Raw genomic sequence first — 23,645 nt, forward strand, 5'->3', positions numbered from 1 at the left:
AAACAGAAAAAGCTGAAGTAGCGCTGTGGCTCAATTGGTAGAACACTAGCCTTGAACAAAAAGCAGCTCAGGGACAGTGCCCAGACCCTGAGTTCACATCCCATGAGGGGGCTGGGAGGAATCAATAAATTAAAAATTCTTAAATACTTTCTCAAAGTTGGGAGTTAGTGGCTCAAAAGTCTGAGATTCCAGCAACTCAAACAGAGTGATCTGAAGACCATGGTTCAAAGCCAGCCCAGACATAAACGCCTGAGAGACATCATTTCCAAACTAACCAGTAAAAAAGCTAAAGGTGTGCTGGGCACAGGAGGCTCATGTCTGTAATCCTAGCTACTCAGAAGACCAAGACCTGAGGATCATGGTTTGAAGCCAGCAAGGGTAGGAAAGTCCATGAGACCCTTATCTTCAATAAACTATTCAGAAAAAGCTGGAAGTAGCCCTGTGGCTCAAGTGGTAAGCGCTAACCTTGAGCAACAGAAGCTCAGGATAGCACCTAGGACCAGAGTTCAAGCCTCAGGACCAGCAGAAAAAAAAAAAAGGCTTGGAGGTATGGATCAAGTACAGTGCCAGCTGAGTGAGAATGTGAGACCTGAGTTCAAGCCTTCTTTAGTTCTACTCTGATTTCATCCCCTTTAGTTTTGCTAGATGCAATGAAGTTCTAAAAAATGTAGGAAGACTGGGATGAACTAAATACATTCATTAGTAACCTTTTCTACCAGCTAATTCTTTTCCAAGACTGGTAATTAGTAGCTTAATTCATGAAAGAAAAATATAAAAAGTGAAAGCCTGGAAATACTCCATACCTGAATAAATCCAACAAGTAATTTCTCAATAGAGAACAAAGGGTAAGATAACTAATTTTTTTAAGTGTTAACTAAAAGTAAAAATTGAAAACAGAGCTGGGCGCTGGTGGCTCATGCCTGTAATCCTAGCTACTCAGGAGGCTGAGATCTGAGGATCACAGTTCAAAGCCAGCCCAGGGAAGAAAAATACATGAGACTAGAAAACTGGAAGTGGCGCTATAGCTCAAGTGGTAGAGCACTCACCTTGAGCTGAAGAGCACAAGGACAGCACCCAATCCCAGAGTTCAAGCCCCATGACTGATGACAAAAAAAGAAAAAATTGAAAACAGTATTCCCAAACTAAATGAAATAGTTTACCAGGCTTTATTATTCTCAAAGTAATCCCTTGGCTATACTACCTTTGAATTGAATTTCACAATGGGACCAATTTCAAAAAAGTTTGAAAATACTGATCTTAGCTTATACAACTGTATTAGACAATTATGTATATGTGTGTGTGTACCTACACGCACACTAGCACTGGTAATTCAACTCAGGACCTGTGTCCTCGATCAACTTGTTTTTCTTTTTCCTTTTCCTTTATATGCTGGTCCTGGGGCTTGAAATCAGGGCCTGATGCTGCCCCTGAGCCACAGCACTACTTTTTCTGAGTGGTTTATTGGAGATAAGAGTCTCACGTACTTTCCTGCCCAGGCTGGCTTCAAACTGTGACTCTCAGATCTCAGTCTCCTGAGTAGCTAGAATTACAGGTGTGAGCCACAGGTGCCTGGCTTCAATCAACCTTTTTCTTCACTGCTGGCAATCTACCACTTGAACTATACTTCCAGCCCAACTTTTTTTTACTGGTAAATTGGAGATAGGAGTCCTCTCAGACTATTGTACCTGGATTAGCTTCAAACTACAATTCTTCTATCAGCTTCCTGAGTAGCTAGGATTATAGGCAAGTGACACAACAGTGCCCCACCTACAATACTCAGTCAATCCCACACTCCAAAAAGGTGATTACCTTTAAATACCACCTTTTAGAGACAGGCTGGGGCAAGGGGATCTCAAGTCCCATATAAGACTAGACTACATGATAAAACCCTGGTATCAACAACAACAACACACAACATACACCAGCATTTTACTTTTTGAGCTACCATACTAGAGCCTGAACTCAGGACTAGGATTATAAATTTGAACCACTGGCTCATGTGGGGGTGGGGAGAAATGAATGGGTATGGATGGATGTAGGCGCATACATCCATGCAGCACACCTGGCCAGTACGGGGGCTTGAACTGAGGGCCTCAAGGTCTCACATTTTTCCTTAAGGCTGACACTACCACTTGAGCCCTAATCCCAGTTCCAGCTTTTTGCTGGTTAAATGGAGATGAGAGTCTCAAAGATTTGTCTGCCCATTCTGTTTTCTAACTTCTGAGTAGCTAAGATTACAGGTATGAGTCACTGGCACCCAGCTTTTAGGCACAGTTCATGCTACTTCAAGATAGCCAAGTGGCTAAGAGCCCCTACATTCTAGCTTAAACTAACCAAGTGCCATGGATCTATGTGCCTGAAATGGCCTCAAAACAGGATTCTCAGCCTCCGGAGAAGCTTGGTATAGGCATGAGCTACTAATGACAAACTAACTAGGAATCTTGGGAAAATTATTCCTTTTGAATCTAAGTTGTCTGACTGTAGAGATAATTTTACAGTAAATTTTACAGTAAACTTCATGGAGATTAAAAATACACAAAAAGGACCTATTATAGTGATATCTATCAAATGTTAAACATGGGTAAGTTACTAGTGGTAAGAGGAAAAAAGTAGTATAAATACAATAAGTAACTGTATAAATCAATTGAGTAGTAAAGCTCAGAAGGAAACTATCAAAATGATGAGTTTTGTTGTAGCTGAGATTATGAGTGACATTCTTTTTGAGTCTTTGAACTTTGCAAATTAACACAAACTTTGCACACAGCTAGGTTTTGTTGTTTTATTTGCATGCATATAATTCCTAGTTTTGGGTTTGTTTTTTGGGGGGGGAAGGATTGAGGATGTAGAGCACTTGAAAGGCCCTGGTACAATCTCCAGTACCAATAAAAAAAGTTCTAAGTGGTATTGAAAATTCAAAAAAAGTTCACATAAAGTTAAAAGCTTTGCCGGGTGCTGGTGGCTCACGCCTGTAATCCTAGCTACTCAGGAGGCTGAGCTCTGAGGATCGCGGTTCAAAGCCAGCCCGGGCAGGAGAGACCGTGAGACTCCTATCTCCAATAAACCACCAGAAAACCGGAAGTGGCGCTGTAGCTCAAGTGGTAGAGCGCTCGCCTTGAGCTGAAGAGCTGAGGGACAGCGCTCAGGCCCAGAGTTCAAGCCCCACGACCGACAAAAAAAAAAAAAAAAAAAAAAAAAAGTTAAAAGCTTTATATTCTTCAAGTATTACACAAGCAAAAGAGCCAAAATTTATATATTTATACTAGATTCAATGTGACTTTGCCTCATTAAGACCCACCAGAAATTATAATGCGAAGAGAGTCCTTGAGGGAATGGTTCCAGAGAACACCCCTCCCCAACCTTCAAGTCCTGTATAAATCATGTCATAGTATGAAAAATAAAGGCATAATATTTCCATGTTACCTACACAATCTTTCCATACACTTTTCCCCCTACTGCTATAGAATGAATCCAGAGCCTTGACAATGCTAAGCCAAGTATACCCTATCCTTGAGCTATACCTCCACACTTTAAAATATCCCTAGGATTTTGTTTTGTTTTGTTTTATTTTGTGGGTCCTAGGGCTTGAACTCAGGGCCTGGGTGCTATACTTGTGTGAGCCACTGGCATCTGGCTTTTGACTGAACCAAAGAGCCTTTCAGCATGTGAGCCAACAATTCTACCACTGACCTAAACCATTATCAGCCTTTAAATAATGTTGTTCTACAGTTGGTTGAATGCATGAATATGGTTGTGGAGGGCAGAATGTAATTCAAATAAGATGTTAAGAAGAGCTCAAGTGTTGAGAAGCTCCAGTTCAATCCTGAGCATTGGGCTGGTGATACTTTCCCTCTCTATATCAAACAGCTCAAATTTGTACCCATTTTCACTCTTTCCCTACCCTCCTTTCAGATCTAATTTAATTATGTATTGCACAAAAATTTCCCTATGAGCCGGGCACTGGTGGCTCACGCCTGTAATCCTAGCTACTCAGGAGGCTGAGATCTGAGGATCTCAGTTCAAAGCCAGCCCGGGCAGGAGAGACCGTGAGACTCCTATCTCCAATAACCACCAGAAAACCGGAAGTGGCGCTGTAGCTCAAGTGGTAGAGCGCTCGCCTTGAGCTGAAGAGCTGAGGGACAGCGCCCAGGCCCAGAGTTCAAGCCCCACGACCGACAAAAAAAAAAAATTTCCCTATGAGGGGCTGGGAAGGTGGCTCAGTGGTAGAGCGCTTGCCTTGCATGCTCGAGGCCGTGGGTTCCATTCCTCAGCACCACATAAGCAAAAAGAAAAAAGCCGGAAGTGGCTCTGTGGCTCAAGTGGTAGAGTGCTAGCCTTGAGCTGAAGAGCTGAGGGACAGCGCCCAGGCCCAGAGTTCAGGCCCCACGATTGGACCCCCTCCAAAAAAAAAAAAAAATTTCCCTATGACTCTTGCCCTAACAGATCTTACTTTTATTCTCTTCTCCTGCACTTGGTTTCATATTGTAATATTAGCAATTTAATATACACTGGCCTACATCGTTCATGTAACAACATGTCATAAATCCTTGCTGAATTCTTCCCATGACTACTGGAACTAAATCAGTTCAACTAGAAATTATTTAGCAGAGAAAAAGCATTAGATCAAAGCTGGGCGCCAGTGACTCACACCTGTAATCCTAGTTACTCAGGAGGCTGAGATCTGAGAATCATAGCTCAAAGGCAGCCCAGGGAGGAAAAGTCTGTGAGAATCTAATCTCTAATAAACCACCAGAAAACTGGAAGTGGCACTATGGCTCAAGTGATAGAGTGCTCACCTTGAGCTGAAGAGCTCAGGGACAGCACCCAGGCCCAGAGTTCAAGCCCCACAACCCACCCAAAAAAAAAAAAAAAAAAGGACAATATTTGCACTACTTTTGTTAGAACTAAAAATTTTTCCAGAAGGTGGCAGCAGCGTGCACTCAAACTGTTAAACCTTCTCTGTGGAGAAATGAGCTATCTTAGCTGCCCATACTCAAGTCTTTTTCCTTGCTTTTATGCAGAATTATAGGATAGAGTGAAGAAAAACAAAGCACAAAGAGATGGCTCATTCCCCCTAATTCAAGAATACAGCCTTGAGGGGCTGGGAAGGTGGCTCAGTGGTAGAGGGCTTGCCTTGCATGCCTGAGGCCCTGGGTTCGATTCTTCAGCACCACATAAGAAAAAAGAAAAAAGCTGGAAGTGGCGCTGTGGCAAGTGGTAGAGCGCTAGCCTTGAGCTGAAGAGCTGAGGGACAGTGCCCAGGCCCAGAATTCAGGCCCCACAACCGGACACCCCCCCCCAAAAAAAATGCAGCCTTGGGCTGGGAAGGTAGCTCAGTGGTAGAGCACTTGCCTTATGTGCATGAGGCCCTGGGTTCCATTCCTCAGCACCACATAAGCAGAAAAGGCTGGGAGTGGTGCTAGGCTTGAGCTGAGGGACAGCGCCCAGGCCCAGAGTTCAGGCCCCATGACGGATTTGGGGGGGGGGGGGGCGGAAGGAAAGAATGCAGGCTTTTTTGGGGGGGATGCGGGAGTACAGTCCTAGGGCTTGAACTTAAGAGCCCAGGCGCTGTTCCTCATGCTACTGCTGGCCACAAATCCACTTTCAGCATTTTTGGTGGTTAACTGGAGAGCATACCTTGAGAAGTTTCATGTGAAAAGGGAAACGTGAGTGTGGTGCAAGTGGCTCACTCTTGTAATCCTAGCTACTCAGGAGACAAGGATCTGAGGATCATGGTTCAAAGCCAGCTCAGGCAGAAAAGTCCCTGAGATTCATCTCCAATTAAGCACCAGAAAACTGGAAATGGCATGATGGTTCAAGTGGTAGAGCATTATTAGACCATTAGCCTTGAGCTGAAGAGCTGAGGGACAGCACCCAGGCCCAGAGTTCAAGCCCCACAACCCACCAAAAAAGAAAAAAAGCTTTGCTGGGAAGGTGGCTCAGTGGTAGAGCGCTTGCCTTGCATGCATGAGGCCCTAGGTTCAATTCCTCAGCACCACATAAGGAAAAAGAAAAAAGCCAGTAGTGGCGCTGTGGCTCAAGTGGTAGAGTGCTAGCCTTGAGCTGAAGAGCTGAGGGACAGTGCCTAGGCCCAGAATTCAGGCCCCATGATCAGACCCAAAAAAAAAAAAAAAAAAAAAAAAAAAAGCTTTTACTTTTGGCAGAAAAGCAAAATGGCTCATATCTGAGTGGCTTTAATGTCTTTAGTTTTTCACACTATTTGTTTTTTTGTGGGGGTCCGGTCGTGGGGCCTGAACTCTGGGCCTGGGCGCTATCCCTCAGCTCTTCAGCTCAAGGCTAGCACTCTACTACTTGAGCCACAGCGCCACTTCCAGCTTTTTTCTTTTTGCTTATGTGGTGCTGAGGAATCGAACCCAGGGCCTCATGCATGCAAGGCAAGCGCTCTACCACTGAGCCACCTTCCCAGCCCCTTACAGTAACTATTAAATCACTCTAGCATTGCTAATTAATCCTGAAGTCACAAGATTTGTTAAGAATAACAGCATGGGGGCTGGGAAGGTGGCTCAGTGGTAGAGTGCTTGCCTTGCATGCATGAGGCCCTGGGTTCGATTCCTCAGCACCACATAAGCAAAAAGAAAAAAGCTGGAAGTGGCGCTGTGGCTCAAGTAGTAGAGTGCTAGCCTTGAGCTGAAGAGCTGAGGGATAGCGCCCAGGCCCAGAATTCAGGCCCATGACCTGACCCGCCCCCACAAAAAAAAAAAAGAACAGCAGTCCTACAAGTATGATGGCACATGCCTACAATATAGAGCACAGAGGGAGAGCAGGAGGATCACAGGCTTGACTCTTGGGTTTATACAACTAGCCTGTCTTCAAACAAAAAAAAACAAAAAAATAAAAAAAAAAAAAAAAAAAAAAGGACTGACTCCCAGCAGCTTACCTCTTTATTCACCTACCTAACTTGGGAGGCTAGTCTGGGCAGCCTAAAAATTGGTGAGATCCTTTTCTCAACCAATAAGTGGGCACCTCTGGGGTCTGTTAGCCTAGCTACATAGGAGGTGGCTAAGATCAGGAAGATCAGACCAATCTTGGCAGCAAGTCCATAAGACTCTACCTTGACTCTACCTTAACTCTACCTTAGCTGAGCATGGGGCATGATGGTATATGCTTGTAATCCCAGCATCTGGTAAGTTGAAACAGGAGAAATCTTGAGTTCAAGGCCAATTTGGGCAACATTGTTCAGGGCAGCAAAGTCCAAAACTCTAATCTCCAATTAAAAAGGAAAAATGACAGCTGGGCGCTGGTGGCTCACGCTTGTAATCCTAGCTACTCAGGAGGCTGAGATCTGAGGATAGCCATTCAAAGCCAGCCCGGGCAGGAAAGTCTGATAGACTCTCATCTTCAATTAACCACCAGAAAACCAGAAGTGACACTGTGGCTCAAGTGGTAGAGCGCTAGCCTTGAGCTGAAAAGCTGAGAGACAGCACCCAGGTCCAGAGTTAAAGCCCTACATCAACCAAACAAAAAACAAAGAAAAAAAAAAAAAAAAAGAAAGTGGTAGAAGGCTAGACTTGAGCTGAAGAGCTCAGGGACAGCACCCAGGCCCTGAATTCAAGCCCCATGACCAACAATCAATCAATTAATCAATCAATAAATGATAGGGGACGAAAAGCTTAATGAGACCCAAAGCTTAATGAAAACCAAATATATAGATTGTCAGAATAGAGAGGAATTCAGATTGGATATGTACTCTTCCCAGTCTCATGTGTATACATTCAACTGGACATGATCCTCACACATTAATACCTGGAACTGATTTTTAGCTATTATGAGAGACTTATGTAGCAATATATCAATGCACAAAACATTCTAGGCGTATGCTGAAGCACATCCAACATGGAAGTATAAATAAATTTACACGCATTTTAATCTCTAATAAAGATTAAAAGAAACCAGTGGGTACTAGTGGCTCCTATCTATAGATGGTCAGTAGGCTGAGACCTGACAACCATAGTTTGAAGTCAGGCCAAGCAGGAAAATGCAGAAGACTCTTACCTCCAATTAACCACCAAAAAGAAGCTTAGAAATGGAGTTGTGTTTCAAGTAGTAGAGAACTAGCCTTAAGCAAAAAAAGCTAAGGGATAGCATGTAGTTCCTGACAAGACAGACAGACAGACTGAAATAGAAAGAAAAACCAAAGCCAAGGTACTGTGTGGCTCAAAGTGGTAGACACTAGCCTTAAGCTAGCCTTAAGCTCAGAGGGCTGGGAAGGTGGCTCAGTGGTAGTGTGTTTGCCTAGTGTGCATGAGGCCCTGGGTTCAATTTCTCAGCACCACATAAGCAGAAAAAGCCAGAAGTCACCCTGTGGGCTCAAGTTTGTAGAATGCTAGCCTTGAGCTGAAGAGCTGAGGGACAGTGCCCAGGCCCAGAGTTCAGTACCCACAACCAACCCCCGCCCCCCCAAAAAAGCTCAGAGATAGCATGCAGGCCCTAAGTTCAAGCCCTTGAACAAGCACAAAAAAGAAGAAAGAAAGAAAGAACAAACGAAAGAAAGGAGGGAGGGAGGGAAGGAGGGAGGAAGGAAGGAAGGAAGGAAGGAAGGAAGGAAGGAAGGAAGGAAGGAAGGAAGGAAGGAAGGAAGGAAGGGAGGGAGGGAGGGAGGGAGGGAGGGAGGGAAAAAACACAGCCTCTTAAGTATATTAGCATCACTTCTCATTTTTCCATCAATCTATTTTATTAATGACTAAGCTGATGAAAATGGCTACATTTTATTCATATTGTTTTAGTTTTCAACTATAATGTACTTCTTAAAACTTGTTGTTTAATGCTCAAGAGGAAGTGTACTCATTACCTCACTCATGTAACTGTAACCCTCTGTATAGTATCTTTACAATAAAAAAATTAAAAAAAAAACTTGTTGTTTAGCTACACATGAAATACTTGTAATGACACCACACAGGAGGCTGAAGCAAAAGGTATCAAGGTCTAAGCCAACAATTATAGCTTAATAAATTTAAATAAATAGCTTGGTAAATTTGTGCCACTTTAACCTTTTCAGTCATTCCCACCTTGGTACATCTTTGTTATGGGGACTTTTCATTGAAATACTGAATTAAAACATTTACAGGACTTTAAAAATAAAATACTATATAACTAGTTAAAAAAAAAAAAAGCTAGAAGTGGATCTGCAGCTCAAGGGATAAAACACCTGCCTTAAGCAAAAGAAGCTCAGCGAAGGCGTAGCTCTCACCTATAATCCTAGCTACTCAGGAGGCTGAGATCTGACAATCAAAGCCAGCCCTGGGAAGGAAAGTCTGTGAGACTCTTATCGCCAATAAACCACTAGGAAACCGGAAGTAGCGCTGTGGCTCGCCTTGAGCTAAAGAGCACAGGGACAGGGCCCAAGCCCAGAGTTCAAGCCCCATGACCGACAAAAAAAAAAAAAAAAACCAACTCAGGGACTGTGCTCAGGCCCTGAGTTCAAGCCCAAGGCACAGAACAACAATAACAAAAAAAGCAAAAATTAAGTAATTAATTAATTAAACAACAAACCTCAAGCTGGTACCACATTTCCTCTCTCTTTTCCTCTCTTCAGTTTTCCAATCAGAGGGAAAAATAGCAAAACATTTACTCCAGGGGGTCACAGAGCATTATACTAGAGACTTTAATACAATTTCCATCCTTAAGTCTTCTTTACTAGAATACTTCCCTTATTGTTACTTGTATTTAAAGGACTAGAACTAGAAAATAAAAATTAAACCAGGGCTGGGAAGTTGGCTCAGTGGTAGAGTGCTTGCCTTGCATGCATGAGGCCCTGGGTTCATTTTCAATTCCCCAGCATCACTTAAGCAGAAAAAAACCAAAGTGGCCCTGTAGCTCAATTGGTAGGGCACTAGCCTTGAGCTGAAGAACAGTGCCCAGGCCAAGAGTTCAGGCCTGTCGACCGACAAAAAAATAAAAACTAAAAAATAAATTAAACCAACTAGCTGGACAGTAGTGGCTCATCACCTATAATCCTAGCTACTCAGGAGGCTGAGGTCTGAGCTTCACGGTTTAAAGCCAGATTGCGTAGGAAAGTCTATGGAACTAATTTCCAATTGACCACTAGAAAAACCAGCTGTGAAGACGGGAATGTGTTAGTGTTTGCCTAGCATGCATGAAGCTCTGGGTTCCATTCCGAAGTACCACATAAACAGAAAAAGCAGGAAGTAATCCTAGCTACTCAAGAGGCTGAGATCTGAGGATCATGGTTCAAAGTCAGCCCAAGCAGGTAAGTCCATGAGATTATCTCCAATTAACCACCAGAAAACTGGAAGTGGCTCTGTGGCTCAAGTGGTAGAGCCTTGAGCTGAAGAGCTCAGAGATAGCACCCAGGTTCATAGCTCAAGCCCCACAACAGACCGACCGACAAAAAAAAGGCCTGAGCCAAAAAAGCCATAAGTGTCACTGGAGCTCAAATGGTACAATGTTAACCTTGAACACAGAGAGGCTCAAGGACAGTACCCAGGCCCTGAATTCAAGCCCAAGGACCAGAAAAAACAGAAAACCAGAAGCTGGGCACCAGTGGTTCACACCTATAATCCTAACTACTCCTGCGGATGGCTCTGTGGCTCAAGTGGTAGAGCACTAGCCTTGAGTTGAAGAGCTGAGGGACAGCATCCAGGCCCAGAGTTCAAGCCCCACAACAACAACAAAAAGTCACTAAAAATTTGCTTGGAAGTATGAAGCCAGAAAAGTCCAATAAAGGTTCTATGTGACAGAGTAAATCAGTAATACTAGATAAAAATGGCCATCTGGTTCTGCCAAGATATGTTCCCAACCATGGAATTTTAGAACAGTTGTGACATCACCTTCAGGATGATGTTTACTTACTGAAGTTATTTACCGAGTTGCTACCCTATTTTCCATGATTTTTTTTTCATTCCTGTAATTAATACAAAGGCAGGCACACACATACCATCTTCTAAGTCTAGTGCATCAATGAGCTAAGAACCATTTTTAACAAAATTTGCTTCCTTCTGGAAGCATAATAAAGACTGTAAGAGTCCACCAGTGGTTATATAAGGATGTAAAGGATAACAACAGTAACCAAATGAGTACAATACAGACTGAAATAATATCTGGGTCTACAAAAACTTTTCTTGAAACCTCTATAATTTCTCCTTGCACAAAGTAAACCTAAAAAGTAATCTGACACAGTTATTTCTAATTTTAATCTGGTGTGTGTTTACCATCATGAGAACAATTAGGACACTCATTTACCAGGAATCATCATGGAAATCATTCTGAAAAAGAACCATTATCTTTTTTTTTTTTTTTTGGAGGGGGGGTAGAGGATAGAGCCAGGACCCTGGTGCAAACTAGGCAAGCACTCTACCATTGAATCCTATTAACAAAGCTCTAAAGTTTTTATTATTGCATTCATTCTAAGAATAAAGTATTACAAGGCTTGTCACCTAAGACTATTACCCTACTAATATGAAGTTCAATTATCACTCACTGAAGCATATTAGTGAATTTAATCCAATATATCCTTGATTACAACTCAAAGTAGGTAGAGTGCTTAAGCAGGAGGCTGAGTTCAATCCCTAGTTACACACACAGCCAGAGCTAAGGTCTTATCAAAAAATAAAAAAACTCACATAACTGTAACCCCTCTGTACAGTATCTTTACAATAAAAAATATATACTAAAAAATTTTTAAAAATAAAAAGTCAAGTAGGGGCTGGGAAGGTGGTTCAGTGGTAGAGCGCTTGCCTTGCATGCATGAAGCCCTGGGTTCGATTCCTCAGCACCACATAAGCAAAATGTAAAAAGCCGAAGTGGTGCTGTGGCTCAAGTGGTAGAGCACTAGTCTTGAGCTGAAGAGCTAAGGGACAGTGCCCAGGCCCAGAGTTCAGACCCCATGACCGGACCCAAAAAATAAAAAATAAAAATAAAAAGTCAAATAAAAATTTAAAAAGTAAAAAAAGCTCGGAGTTCTGGCTCACAATACTAGCTACTCAGATCTAGAAAAGGCCAGCCTGTACAGAAAAGTGCATGAGATTCTTACCTCTAATTAATCTCTAATTGATCAAAAAGTCATATGTGGAGCTTTGGCTGAAGTGGCAGAGCACTAGCCCTGGGGGGGGCGGGGGGGGGTGGGGCGGGGGGAAGCTCAGGGATAGCACCCAGGCCCTGAATTCAAGCCCTAGGACCAGCACAAAATAAATAGCCAGACACAGTTAGGAGTACCCAACAGTTAGGGGCTACAGTGCAGTGGAGTTGAGGATACAGTGCAATGGAGCACGTGTGAGGCCCTCGGTTTCATTCCCCAGCTGTGTATACACAAAATTAATCAACATAAATTAACAAGGGCACACGCCCGTAATCCTAGCCACTTACGAGGCTGAGAACTGAGGATAGAGGTTCAAAGCCAGTCCGGACAGAAAAGTCTAGAAGACTCTTATCTCCAGTAAACCACCAGAAAACTGTAAGTGGTGCGTGCTGTAGCTCAAGTGGTAGAGGACTAGCCTTGAGCTTAAGAGCTGAAGGACAGTGCCCAGGCACAGAATTCAAGCCCCACAACCGACAAAAAAAAAAAAAATTAAAAATAAATAAAAATAAAAATAAATCAACAAGGGCTGGAGTCATGACTCAAGTGGTAGAAATGTTGACTAATAAAACTCAAGGTCAGAGGAGGGTAAGGTTCAAAGCCAGCCAGGGCAGGTAAGTCTATGAGATTCTTACCCAATTAACCACAGAAAATCAGAAGTAGCATTGTGACTTAAAGTGGTAGAACATTAGCCTTAGGCAAAAGAGCATAAAGACATTGCCCAAGCCCTGAGTTCAAGCCCCACGACCCACCAAAAACAAAAAAAAAGCTTAAGGTCAATTCAAATCTTGGTACCACCAAATAAACATTAATTCATACATACACACATCAACATGTTTTTCCTATTTTATTTTTCTTTTAATTGTGCTAGTTCTGGAGCTTGAACTCAAAGCTAGCCCAGCTTTTTGCTCACAGCTGACACTTTTAACCAGGTGAGTCACTTCTCCAGTTTTAGCATTTTGCTGGTTATGGGGAAAGGAGTCTTTCAGATTTCTATGCCTGGGCTGGCTTCAAACCTCCATCTTCACATCTCAGCCTTGGAAGTAGGCTAAGATTATAAGAGTGAGCCACCAACACCCAGTTCCTAACTTCATTTTTAGATATATATTTCCCTACTGAGTCCCAAACAGTTTATCTTGACATCTATGTTGTGCCTTCCTTAAAATTCATCTTTGCCTTCCTGCTTTTAATCAAAAGATATAGAACAGAAATTTGCAGGATGAAGGAAAATAAATTCATAAAACAGTTTCCACAAGACCTAGATGGCCACACTCTTTCTCATTTATCAGTGTTATGTCAATACACGATTAGGAAAAGGTCATGACCTTCTTTCCTATTCTTCCAGAAACAAAAGCCTGAAAAGTTAATCTTCAAATCCTTCAGACATTTAGCAAAAACAATCAGTAAACTATCTTTTGCAAAAAGATCAAGGCAGATTTTATGTCCCATTTTGAGGGAAGAAAGGAATTTAAAGGACAATGCACTTTTTCCTGTCAGCAAAGTGACAATAATCTGCCACTTAGCCTTTAATGCTTTTAGGACCTGTTTTTTTGTTTTTGAAATCTTGGGGTTTCAACTCTGCTTCCCTTGCCCCCAGCCCTCCATTTCTCATTTGTCTGTTGCTCTAGAAGGCAAGATAAAACTATCCTTGGGCTGGGAAAGTGGCTTGGTGGTAGAGTGCTTGCCTAGCACGCATGAAGCCCTGGGCTCAATTCTTCAGTACCACATAAACACAAAAAACCAGAAGTGACCCTAAAGCTCAAGTGGTAGAGTGCTAGCCTTGAGCAAAAGCAGCTCAGGGACAGTGCCCAGGGCCTAGAGTTCAAGCCTTAGGACTGGCCAAAAAACAAAACAAAACAAAACAAAACCTATTCCCACTTTAGTTCAACACTCACACATCATCTCCAAGTAGAAAAAGACCCCTCAGAGGCTGGGAAGGTGGCTCAGTGGTAGTGATTGCCTTTCATGAATGAAGCCCTGGGTTCGATTCCTCAGCACCACATAAGCAGAAAAAGCCACAAGTAGGGCTGTGGCTCAAGTGGTAGAGCACTAGCCTTGAGTTGAAGAGCTGAGGGACAGAGCCTAGGCCCAGAGTTGAGGCCCCACAACCGGCCAAAAAAAAAAGAAAAAGACCCCTCAACCTTCTCTAATGCTCAATGTTTTCATAGACAACAATGAGTGCCCAGATCCTTCACCGTATACAAGATCCCTATAAATTTTTTTTAATTAAGAAAAATTTAAGGGGCTGGGAAGGTGGCTCAGTGGTAGAACGTTTGCCTTGCATGCAAGAGGCCCTGGGTTCGATTCCTCAGCACCACATAAGCAAAAAGAAAAAAGCTGGAAGTGGCACTGTGGCTCAAGTGGTGGAGCACTAGCCTTGAGCTGAAGAGCTGAGGAACAGCGCCCAAGCCCAGAGTTCAGGCCCCACGACCGGACCAAAAAAAAAAAAAGAAAAATTTAAGATTGGCATGTTTTATTTTACATTGAAGTCTAACAGTGCATAATTCTCTCAAACATTAAGGTATACCTCTCTTCAAAGAAAAATGTTCTTGTCCATAATCTTTCCACTTCCTTCCTATATTTCAGAATGTCTGAGTTGGACAGTGGTGGCTCAAGCCTCTAATCCTAGCTACTCAGGAAGCTGGTATCTGAGGATCACAGTTCAAAACCAGTCCAGACAGAAAAACTCCTTGAGACTCTTAATTAACCAGCAAAACAAAAAGCTTGAAGTAGGGGTGTGGCTCAAGTAGTATAGCATCAGCTTTAAGCAAAAAAGCTCAGAGACAGCATCCTAAGCCTGAGTTCAAGCCCCAAGTTCAAGCCTCATGACTGGGGATGATTAGATGTTTAGATAAATGGATACACAGATACATACAGACATTTATCCAATTCTACTTTGGGCTCATTCTCCCTAAATCTATCCAATATGCCTTCTTATTACAACTGAATCAGAGGAAAGTGGCTCTTTAGGAATGTTAAAAGCAAGCTTGGTACCAGTGGCTCACAACTGTAATACTACTAATTCCTCAGGAGGCTGAGCTCTAAGAATCACAGTTGGAAGCCAGCTCTTTTATCTCCAATTAACCATAAGTAAGCTGGAAGAGGAGCTATGGCAGAGTGCTAACCTTAAGCGAAAGAGCTCAGGGACAATACCTAGTCCCTGAATTCAAGCTCCCAATACCACTACCAAAAAAAAAAAAAAAGTTTATCTTTTTCTGGTGAGATTAATTTTTCTGGTGATAAACTTTGTGGGAAGTGGAGCTGTGGCTCAAGCAGTAGAGAGCTTTCCTTGAGCTGAAGAGCTGAAGGATAGCACCCAAGCGAGTTCATGCCCCACGACAAAAAAAAAAAAAAATTCTGTGATTTAGTGTAATGTGCTGGCCTAACATTCACAAGGCCCTGGGTACTGAAATTTTTAGACATATTTCAGGAGTTGCTGACATACCAACTCTTGAAAATAATCACAGAATTCCATCAAGACCAACAATTAGTTTTCTCTGTGATTTCACAGCCTCTTATCTTTTTTCCTAAAGTCTCTATCATTCTATCCTGTCAATTTCTTTTGCATTTCTTTCACTCATTCTTTTTTTTTTGGGGGGGGGGGGGGTCCGGTCGTGGGGCTTGAACTCTGGGCCTGAGCACTGTCCCTCAGCTCTTCAGCTCAAGGCTAATGCTCTACCATTTGAGCCACAACGCCACTTCCGGCTTTTTTCTTTTTGCTTATGTGGTGCTAAGGAATCAAACTCAGGGCCTCAGGCATGCAAGGCAAGCGCTCTACCACTGAGCCACCTTCCCAGCCCCCTTTCACTCATTCTTCACCTCTTTCTGTACCAAGTAATGTGAATTTGTGTTGTTTCTGCTTTCCTTTTAAGCCTGTATTTTTTTTTTTCCTTGTCGGTTGTGGGGCCTATACCCTGGGCCTGGGTGCTGTCCTTCAGCTCTTCAGCTTTACCACTTAAGCCAGAGCCACTTCTGGCTTTTTATGCTTATGCAGTACTGAGGAATTGAACCCAAGGCCTCATGCATGCAAGGCAAGCACTCTATCACTGAGCCACCTTCCCAGTCCCTAAGCCTGTATTTCTATCCTTTACTAATGTTTTCATATTTCCTTCACAGTAAGGTTCAAATATTAAGACCAATTATAGCTTCATAAAGCATTGAACTATTAAATGATACTGTGTTATTTACAGAGCTTTTGATGGCCATTCACTATAATACTTCTCCTTTCTCTGGTCCCTTCTCCTTCCCTAAAACATCTTAAGAATGGTAAGCTGGTTACCTTTTTAACACTTTCTTCTTCCTCTTGGCGTTTCTCATAGTGTGAGAAGTCATCAAAAATGGAAGTGGTGTGCTTGTAGCTGGCTATGATTTTCAACACCTGCTTAGCTTTTTCCAGAGGCACTTCCTGAGTGTCCCTAGAGTTGGTCACTGGTTTATTCTCGTTGTTCTCTAGGCGAATGTGTCGCAGTTGGCTATTGGGAACGTCCTTCACAAAAATCCATCTGACATCAAAACGACCCTTCCATTTGTCCTGGGACCACACACCTGCACACGTGTTGTAGTCCACAGCAGATTTCATTTCTGCAACTCCACAGAAGTGTCCACTGCCGTTGACACTGAAAAGTAAGTAAACGGGGCCTTTCCCGTTCATGGAACGGTAAGCAGCATCCAGTCTCTTGTTACCATGCTCTGTGCTGCACCAGATGTTATATTTAATGGACCGGTGGATATCGTCCTCAGAGTAGCTCTTAATGATGAAAACCCGGCCATGTTTCAGATTCCAGTCAAAATCTTTAGGGTTATAGTTATTAATGGACCGCAACTTCTCCAACACTGGGTGAGGTTCTGAAGGAGTAGATCCAGAACCAGCCTGAGACTGTCCTACTCCATTACCATCCACCCCATTATGACCGAACCCACTGCCACGGTTCCGAGGTGCTACCCAGCGGGTTGGCTGAGCTGCTTGTTGCTGGACTGAGAGCTGGGCAGGCTGTGGTGGAGGTGGAGGCAACGGCTGTGTCTGTTGCCCTACTGATGTCTGAGCCACTGGTGGGCTATTGTTGGCCTGTTGACCTACAGGCTGGGGAGAACCCTGGGTTGGCTGACCTATATTCTGAACCAAAGCCTGTGAAGGGGCTTTTGCCACAGGACCCTTGTTATCCCAAGTTCCAATATCCATGTTATGCTTTATTGGGGGTGGTGGAAGACTTGATCCTGCAATGCCATTCTTGGTCTTCAACTTAGGTTGCTGTTTTGCAGGCTTGCTAGCAATATCAGCCCAAGATGCTGGTTTTGGAGGAGCAATGGTAGCTGGAGGCAAACTACTGGAAGCCACGATGTTACTGGTAATGGACCCACTACCAACAGCAGAACCTACAACTTTTGGAACACTGCTTGCAACTTCTGTGCTACCCAACTTCAGTGCTGCCATCCCTTGGTCTATGGTATTCATTCCAGGAGCCTTATTGAGGGTCTCATTGGCAAAAGCTGACTGTCCATCAATCATGGCTCCACCTAAGGAGCTAGGTGCATATGCATAATTGCTACTATATCCAGAGCTCTGAGTAGACTGTCCCTGAGAACTGTTATTTCCCCATGCTGAGAAGTCAATCCCACTGGGAAAGAAATTAAAACCATGCTGGCCAAGAAATGGAGTGCTACCTAGGGCTCCTGGTTGTCCAAACATTGCATCTGGTAGGAAGTGGGGCTCTCCGTTGCTCAGTTGTCCATAAGAAGTTAGATATGGCATGGCTGTGTCACCCCCAGTAGACCAAGCGGCTTCACCCAAAGAATAAGAAAAGCCAATAGAGGGACTGTAGTAACTGGGTAAGTATGAGTCTGACATGGCAGTATATGCATTATTCTGTGGAAGAAAAAAAAAATAAGGCAAATAAAACAAAAAGTAACATCAGGACAGTTCTTTCCCCATAAATCACACAATTCAAATATTTTAGCCATTACTGTAAGAGTTGCATATTCAAGTAATCTCTATAAATTCAGATACCTTATCTATTTATTTTCTGTGCAGGGGGCATGAATTCAGGGCCTGGAATCTGTTCCTAAGCTTCTTTTGCTCAAGGCTAGCACTCTACCATTTGAGTCACAGCTATACTTCTGGCTTTTTGGTGGTCAACTAAAGTTAAGAGTCCTGCCTGGGCCAGGCACTGGTGGCTCATGCCTGTAATCCTAGCTACTCAGGAGGCTGAGATCTGAGAATCGCAGTTCAAAGCCAGCCCAGGCAAGGAAAGTCCGTGAGACGCTTATCTCCAATAAACCACTAGAAAACCGGAAGTAGCACTGTGGCTCAAGCATTAGCGCTCTCACCTTGAGCTGAAGAGCGCAGGGACAGCACCCAAGCCCAGAGTTCAAGCCCCACAAACAACAACAACAACAACAAAAAAAAAAAAAGTCCTGCCTGGGTTGGCTTCAAACTGTGATTTTCAGATCTCAGCCTTCTGAGTAGCTAGTATTACAGGCATAAGCCACCAATGCCAGGTAAACTCATAAAAACCAATTAACTTTGTAGCTGGAGGCATGGCTCAAGTGGTAGAGTGCCTGCCCAACAAGTACAAAGTTTTGAGTTCAAACCCCAGTGTGAAGAGGGGGTGTGGGAGGAGGTGATTTTGGATCTCAGAAACCGAAGATCAGTGTTCAAGAGTTTCCTAAACCACATTAACAGGTCTGAGACAAAAGAAAAAGAATCAGAAACTTCAAGCTCTAGCCCAAACGTCTGTACAGCCATTTCTCACTATTAAATCAAAAGGCAATATTCATTACATATAGTTTACTCTGTTGGGCAAACCACCAACAGATGTCACTCTTTTAACTATAACCTGAAAAGGAGACAATTATCTTCCAGAGGACCTGAAATAAGAAGAAAAAGTGTGGCTGGGAAGGAGGCTCAGTGGTAGAGCACTTGCCTTGCATGTATGAAGCCCTGGGTTCCATTCCTCAGCACCACATAAGCAAAAAAAGCCGCAAGTGGTACTGTGGCTCAAGTGGTAGAATGCTAACCTTGAGCTGAAGAGCTGAGGCACAGCGCCCAGGCCCAGAGTTCAGTCCGCACAACCAACTAAATAAATTTCTAAAGGTAAGTCTATGTACTTTAAAATATCCTGCTGGGCACTGGTGACTCACGCCTATAATCCTAGCTACTCAGGAGGCTGAGATCTGAGGATCTCGGTTTAAAGCCAGCCCTGGCAGGAAAATTCTGAGACTCCTATCTCCAATAAACCACCAGAAAACCGGAAGTGGCATTGTAGCTCAAATGGTAGAGTGCTTGCTCTGCTCACCTTCAGCTGAAGAGCTGAGGTAGCGCCCAGGCCCAGAGTTCAAGCCCCACGACCGACAAAAAAATAAAAAATAAAACATCCTACATAATCAAGATTGTGGATTTATATACTACTAGCTTTCACATTAGGATTTTTTTTTTTTTTGGTCAGTCATGGAGCCTGAACTCTGGGCCTAGACACTGTCCCTCAGTTCTTCAGCTCAAGGCTAGCTCTCTACCACTTGAGCCACAGCGCCACTTCCACCTTTTCCGTCTTATGTGGTGCTGAGGAATCAAAGGCAAGCACTCTACCAGTGAGCCCCTTCCCAGCCCCTAGGAGAACTAATTTTTTAAATAAATTCTATAACTCACAGTATAATCCCTTAAAAGCCAGAGTACACAAAATGAAGTCTCCATAGACAGAGATACAGCTCAACTCAAATTAGCATAGTTTGCCACAACTGTAATAGTTCTGGTAATATATAAATCCATTATCAATTCATTAGCTTTGCTCTTAAAGACTCTTGGATGATCATAAGTACCTTAGGCCCTAAGCTTCTATTATCTCATGCCACAGTGCTATGTTCCTTAACCACTAAACTATACCTCTTCAATATTAAAATTTTTCAGGAGATTTGATAAAATGGCTGTTTTTACCAATTTAAATTTTCCTTACAATTTAAATTTGAATAGTAACCCTCTTGTACAACTACTTAAATAAAAAAGGTTTTAGTCTTTCCACATACCCTCAAGTTTAAAAGTTTTCAAACCTACTTTTAAAATTTCCACACACCCAAATCCATTACATTTAAGAAACTAAGCCTGGGCTGGGAAATGTGGTTTAATGGTAGAGTGCTTACTTAGCATGCATGAAGCCCTTGGCTTGATTCCTCAGTACCACATAAACAGAAAAAGCCCGAAGAGGCATTATGGCTCAAGTAGTAGAGTGCTAGCTTTGAGTAAAAGAAGCTCATGGGCAGGGCCCAGGTCCTGAGTTCAAGCACCAGGACTGGCAAAAAAAGAAAGAAAGAAAGAAACTCAGTCTGTTATCAATGGATTGGGTTTGAAGTAGTCTAATATAAGGTGATTAAAAAAAAATTGGTTTAACAGCTGGGTACTGGTGCTCATGCCTGTAATCCTAGCTACTTAAGAGGCTGAGAACTGAGCCCTGCATTTGAAGCCAACCCAGGCAAGACTAGCCAGAAAGTCTTTGACACTTTTATCTCCAATTAACTACAAAATAAGCCAGAGGTAAAGCAGTATAGCTCAAGTGATACAATGCTAGCTTTGAGCAAAAAAAGCTCAGGAAGCTGGGCACCGGTGGCTCACGCCTATCTATAATCCTAGCTACTCAGGAGGCTGAGATCTGAGAATCATGGTTCAAAGCCAGCCCAGGTAGAAAAGTTCGTGAGACTCTGATCTCCAAGAAACCACTAAAACCCAGAAGTGGTGCTGTGGCTCAAGAGGTAGAGCACTGGCCTTGAGCTGAAGAGCTGAGGGACAGTGCCCAGACCCAGAGTTCATGCCCCACAATTGGCAAAAAAAAAAAAAAAGGGGAGGGGAGGGGCTGGGAAGGTGGCTCAGTGGTAGAGTGCTTGCCTAGCATGCATGAGGCCCTGAGTTTGATTCCTCAGCACCATATAAGCAGAAAAAGCCGGAAGTGGCGCTGTGTCTCAAGTGGTAGAGTGCGCTAGCCTTGAGCTGAAGAGCTGAGGGACAACACCCAGGCCGAGTTCAAGCCCCACAACCGACCAAAAAAAAAAAAAAAGCTCAGGGACAGTAGCACCCAGGTCCTGAGTTCAAGCCCTAGAACCAACTAAACAAAAAATAAATACATACATTAAGAAGTGGTTTAAGAGTACATGAATTGAGGCTGGTAGCATAGCTCAAATGATAGCAGGCTTATATAATGCCAGTAACATTTTTCTTCTTAAGTTTGTTGGGGCTGGGAATGTGGTTTAGTAGTAGAGTGCTTGCCTAGAATTCATGAAGCCCTGGGTTCAATTCCTCAGTCCCACATACACAGAAAAAGCTAGAAGTGGTGCTGTGGCTCAAGTGATAAAAGTGCTATCCTTGAGCAGAAGAAACTCAGGGATAGTGCCAGGCCCTGAGTTCATGCCCAACTAGTCAAAAAAAAAAAGCATGTTTTGACATGTTTGAGATCCCACCAGCACTATAACCACAAAAAAAAATATATTAGTTACTCTAGATAATAAGCTACAAAAAAAGGGAAAGGAAAAAAGAAAAGATCCCTAAGGTCATTCTTCTTCATCTACTTACCCAAGATTTATACTTTCCTTCAACTTTTTCAAACCGGCATTTAAGCTATGGCTTACTTGACAAAGAAAAACAAAACACACTTAATATTACAGACTACGCCAAGACATAGGTGAATGTGTACACCTGAACTGGCAGGTTCCCACATGCCTCAGAGCTTGAAAATCTCAATTACACAATGTTTTACAAGAACTATCTAGAATTATGTTTCTTAATGTTCCCACTCTCCCTGTTATAATGATTATGTAAGCAAACTACTTCAATAACAGGAACCTATTAGTAGTTCATTCTCTACTTCCCTACTCTTCTTGTTCTAGTTGTCTGTAAACCCCCCCCCACCAATCACTTGCACTTTCAATGAAGAAAGTTTCTCCAAAAATTTAAGAATCATCTCCAAAGATGTCCAAATATGGGTATCAAATTACTTAAGATTACCAACTGTATTTCATATTAGGTATGTTGTGATTTATACAATGTCCCATAAAGTTCTTGATCTTTTAGGATATCATGGAAAAGATAATGCCATTTCTCTGATCTATTAATCTGCAGAAGTCTATTGGCAAAAGCCTTGTGACTGTCTTTGGGACCTGAGATAATATAAATCAACTGCTTAAAGCTAACAAGTTTCTTCATGAACAGATCATATTAACAGAACCTACACACAAATCATCTTACTAGAAGACATTATTCTACAAATACCTCTACCCACTAACCACTGGGCTACACTCTAAGCCCTTACCCTCAATATTCCAACTCTGACTTTGCACTAAATATTTTCATCTTCTTCAACTTCATTTCAAAAATGCTGGACCTCACCTCACTAAGAAGTCAGAGGTACACAAAGTTCATCTGTATGTTAAATATATAGCTCAACTCAAAATACCAAGAGTCCAACTTCAAAATAGTTCTAGTAAGTGCACACTAGTGACCAGAGAAAAAAACACAGGCAGTTTTGTAGCAGTGAATGAAATTGAGATATTATACTATAATTTTTTCCCATCACACATTATTACCTTAATTTCCTAAAAAAAGTTTTTGGGAATGAAAATTCAGAACAATTGCCAATTAACTAGCAAAGGCATATTACTAAAATTTTCCACTGTTATGTTCTTTTTAAAGAAATAACTACAAATAAACATTTACTCTTAAGATACAGTAAAATACCATCAGTACCACTTAAGTTTGCTGAAAAGAAGGCTGAGAATCTTGTCTTAACATTTGTTTACAACTCTTTTATAACATGTTAATAGGTATGAGGTGATTCCTCCCCCACCCCCCAGATTTACTGATAGGTCAGAGAAACAACAGTACACAACACACTTTCATCAGAGGTAAAATGGTCAACTACTCACGGGCCTTGCCTGTGGACTCAAGTAAGGTTCAAAGTCATCATCGTTCAATCCATCCTTTTGATGTACAGATCCATTTTGTACTAAAGAAAAAAAATCCAGTTAAGAAGGTACCAACCCTACAATCTCCCTCTCAAGTCAGCCAAATATATGCTAACCAGAGAAAACCTTCCCTAGTTCAGAGGCAAACTCAGTTTGAACCTACAAGGGGCAGAGATGAGAGAGGGAAGGCCGAAGCAAAATCCGTCAGAGAACAAGTCTCCCTCCACGCGGAGCAAGTTTAATCGAAAAAGGTCATTTTACTGGCTCTTCTAGATTTCAATTCCTCCCGCTCCCCCTCCCCCATCCCATGTGAGTTACTTCCAGAAAGTGATCCACGAGGATGAAAAACAAAGGCCTTCTAAGATCTACAGGAAACGAAGGACCTGGGGCTTTTCAAAACCGAACCCACCCCTACCCTTAATGAAATTAGTCCTGGGGAACTAAAACGCTGTTCGCCAGCTGCGAGAACACACCGCTAAGGGTCAAATACTTAGCGCGAGGCACCTGCGAACTAAAAAGCAGCTTCCAAAAGGTCCTCTCTTCGGGGCGCTTCCCGGAGACCCCCGACTCCCCGATGTCCCTCCGCCCCCCCCCACCTCCCCGGGACCACCAGCCCCAAGCGGGGTTTACCTTTGTTTCCTTGACCTTTTGGTCTCTG

General features: G+C 42.8%; 1 protein-coding gene across 1 annotated transcript in view; it reads right to left on the reverse strand.

The window, feature by feature from the left end:
- The window catches only part of Ythdf2 (YTH N6-methyladenosine RNA binding protein F2), a 38,931-nt gene that overhangs the window by 14,419 nt on the left and 867 nt on the right, over window positions 1–23,645 (reverse strand). Inside the window, exons 2-4 of the mRNA XM_070037448.1 lie at window positions 23,618–23,642; window positions 22,949–23,028; window positions 16,329–17,912 (exon numbers count right to left, since the gene is read on the reverse strand). Coding sequence (XP_069893549.1) covers window positions 16,329–17,912; window positions 22,949–23,028; window positions 23,618–23,642 — 1,689 coding nt within the window. The remainder of the gene's footprint in view (window positions 1–16,328; window positions 17,913–22,948; window positions 23,029–23,617; window positions 23,643–23,645) is intronic.

This window comes from Dipodomys merriami, unplaced genomic scaffold (genome assembly GCF_024711535.1).
Source record: "Dipodomys merriami isolate MVZ:Mamm:240054 unplaced genomic scaffold, mDipMer1.0.p SCAF_28, whole genome shotgun sequence".
Lineage (NCBI taxonomy): Eukaryota > Metazoa > Chordata > Mammalia > Rodentia > Heteromyidae > Dipodomys > Dipodomys merriami.